The sequence below is a fragment of the Otolemur garnettii genome, unplaced genomic scaffold (assembly GCF_000181295.1).
Source record: "Otolemur garnettii isolate 467f Iridium unplaced genomic scaffold, OtoGar3 scaffold00002, whole genome shotgun sequence".
Classification (NCBI taxonomy): domain Eukaryota; kingdom Metazoa; phylum Chordata; class Mammalia; order Primates; family Galagidae; genus Otolemur; species Otolemur garnettii.
In genome coordinates, this window is record NW_003852397.1 from 54,721,225 (window position 1) to 54,724,081 (window position 2,857).

Consider the following 2,857-nt stretch of genomic DNA (forward strand, 5'->3'; position numbering starts at 1 on the left):
AAAAAAAAAAGTAGTATAACATACAATGGAATATTATTCAGCCTTAAAAAAGAAAGAGTCTAACACACGCTACAACATGGCTGAATCTTGATGACATTATGTTAAGTAAAATAAACCAGTCACAAAAAGACAAATCCTGTGCGGTGCCTGTGGCTCAAAGGAGTAGGGCACCGGCCCCATGTACCAGAGGTGGCGAGTTCAAACCCAGCCCCAGCCAAAAACTGCAAAAAAAGGAACGACAAATCCTATATAATTTGACTTATATGAGCTAGTTAGAGTAGTCAAATCCATGGGCACAGAAAGTAAGATGATAGTTGCCAGGGGCTGAGAATGAAGAGTTGGTTATTGTGTATAGAATTTCAGTTTTGCAAAATCAAAAAGGTTCTGGAGATTGGTTGCACAGCCATGTAGATTGAATTAACACTACTGAATACATACTGAATACACACTTAAACATAGTTAAGATGATAAAATTATGTTAAATGTATATTACCAAAATTAAAAATGAACATAAATCTGTTTAAAAAGAGACTGTAACTGGGCGGCACCTGTGGCTCAAGGAGTAGGGTGCTGGCCCCATATACCAGAGGGTGGCAGGGGGTTGAGCCAAAACTGCAAAAAAAAAAGAGAGAGAGAGACCGTAACAACAACAACAAAAATAATCAAAGGACCTAAATAGATATTTTGCAAAGAAGACATAAATGATCAATAAACACATGTAAAGATGCTCAACATCTGGCTCGGCACCCATAGCTCAGTGGGTAGGATGCTGGCCCCATACAGTGTGGCAGGCAGGTTCAAACCCGGCCCAGGCCTGTTAAACAACAACTGCAACAAAAAATAGCCAGATGTTGTGGCAGGTGCCTGTAGTCCCAGCTACTTGGGAGGCTGAGGCAAGAGAATCACTTGTGTCCAAGAGTTAGAGGTTGCTGTGAGCTTTGACACCACAGCACCCTACCGAGAGTGACATAGTGAGACTGTCTCAAAAAAAAAAAAAGATGTCACATCATTACCCATCCAGGAAATGCAAATCAAAACCACACTGAGGAACCACTTCATACCCATAAGTGTGTTGATAATCAAAAAGATAATAGCAAGTGTTGTTGAGGATGTGAAAAACTGAAACCCTCATGTACTGCTGGTGGAATGTAAACTGGTGTGCCTTTTTTGAAAAGTATGGCAGTTCCTCAAAAGGTTATAGGTAGAGTTGCCATATGAGCCAGAAATTCTACTCCTAGGTATCTACCCAAGAGAAATGAAACACGTCTGCACAAAACTTAAACACAGATGTTCATAGCAGCACTATTCACAGGAGCCCCAAAGTGACACCACCACACAAATGTCTATCAACTGGTGAATGGGATAAATAAAATGTAGTATATCTATATGTGGGATATTATTAGGCAATTAGAAAGAATGAAGTTCTAACACAGATTACATCATGAATGCATGTTGAGAACATGCTAAGTGAAAGAAGCCAGTCACAAAAGACTGTATGATTCCACTTATATGAAATGTCCAGAACAGACAAACAAACGTATAGAGGCAAAAAGTAGATCAGTGGTTGCCTACGATGGGGAGCTGAAAGGAAATGAAGAGGGTATAGAGTTTCTTTTTGGGGTGATGAAAATTGTTCTAAAATTGATTGTGATGATGGTTGCACCACTCTGTGGATATATTAAGAAGCATTGGATCAGTTTGAATACTTTAAATGGGTTAATTGGATGGCATGTGAATTATACCTCAATAAAGCTGTCATTAAAAAGGTAGCTGGAGCTGGCTACCCACTAATTCATTCATGCCAGAAGCCTGATCACCATAAATTAAAGACAAATATGTTGTTATGCAACTAGATTTTGAAGTTAATTTGTTTGAAGCCTACAGGCTGGCCTGTATACCAAGCCTGGGGAAACTCTCTAAAGAGTGGCACAGGAGAATACCATGGCGTCCCCATTCCCAGAGGGAAAAAGTGTAGTAACTCTAGAAAACACAATTGAAACATCCAAGACCAGGTGTCCTGTTGAAGCAGCCCTGCTTCCTCAGCCTCCCCAGTCTCCCAACTCCACATTGGTTACAAAGGTGGACACAGGGAGAATTGGGGGCTATCGAACTGCCTGGCCTTGGGTCAGACCAGGCCAAAGAGGGCTCTATGCACTCTCACAGCTTCCCTTCGGCTATGGGCTGAATTGTGTGCCCATAAAATTCATATGTTGAAGGCCTAACCCCAATGCGATGGTGGAGATAAGGCCTTTGGGAGATAATTTGGTACAGGTGAGGTCACAGGGTAGGGCCCTCATGATGGGATTACTGCCCTTACAAGATGAGATACCAGAGAGCTTGTTTTATCTCCCTACCATGCGAGGATAGGGAAAAGGCACCTGTATGTAAGAACAGTAGAGAGCCCTCACCAGATTGACCATGCTACATCATAATCTTGCACTTAGAGCCTCCAGAACTGTAACAAAATAAATTTCTATTGTTTAAGCCACTCAGTCTATGGTATTTTGGGTTATGGCAGCCCAAACTCAACTACATTGTTAATATCCAGGTTGCCCTAGGGAGAAGCACAGCCAATGTCCATAAGTCAGATGCAAACCCACTGCCACCAAAAGGATACTGCTGAAGCTTCTGCTGCTGGTCCATGGAGCCTGAGTGGTGGATGATCTTGCGCAGGCCCTGTACCCAGTGCTGGGCATCAGCTGGTGATGGGGCAATGAGGTCTAGTGTATTGCGCTGGTCCTTGAAGACAATGGAGAAGCAACGGTCCTCGGGCACGTCACGGGCAAACTTCTCTAGGCCCTCTGTGCGGTGCCCCATCCGCACCTCCTGAATGTCCTCAATGGAGACTGCAAGAGGG

At 43.1% G+C, this 2,857-nt stretch overlaps 1 protein-coding gene across 2 annotated transcripts in view; it reads right to left on the reverse strand.

Moving 5' to 3' along the window:
• Positions 1–2,857, reverse strand: part of PLCD1 (phospholipase C delta 1) — a 26,800-nt gene that overhangs the window by 9,821 nt on the left and 14,122 nt on the right. For both annotated transcript variants that reach the window (XM_023514040.1, XM_003781799.3), the window contains exon 3: positions 2,618–2,846. In XM_023514040.1, the coding sequence (XP_023369808.1) occupies positions 2,618–2,846 (229 nt within the window). The remainder of the gene's footprint in view (positions 1–2,617; positions 2,847–2,857) is intronic.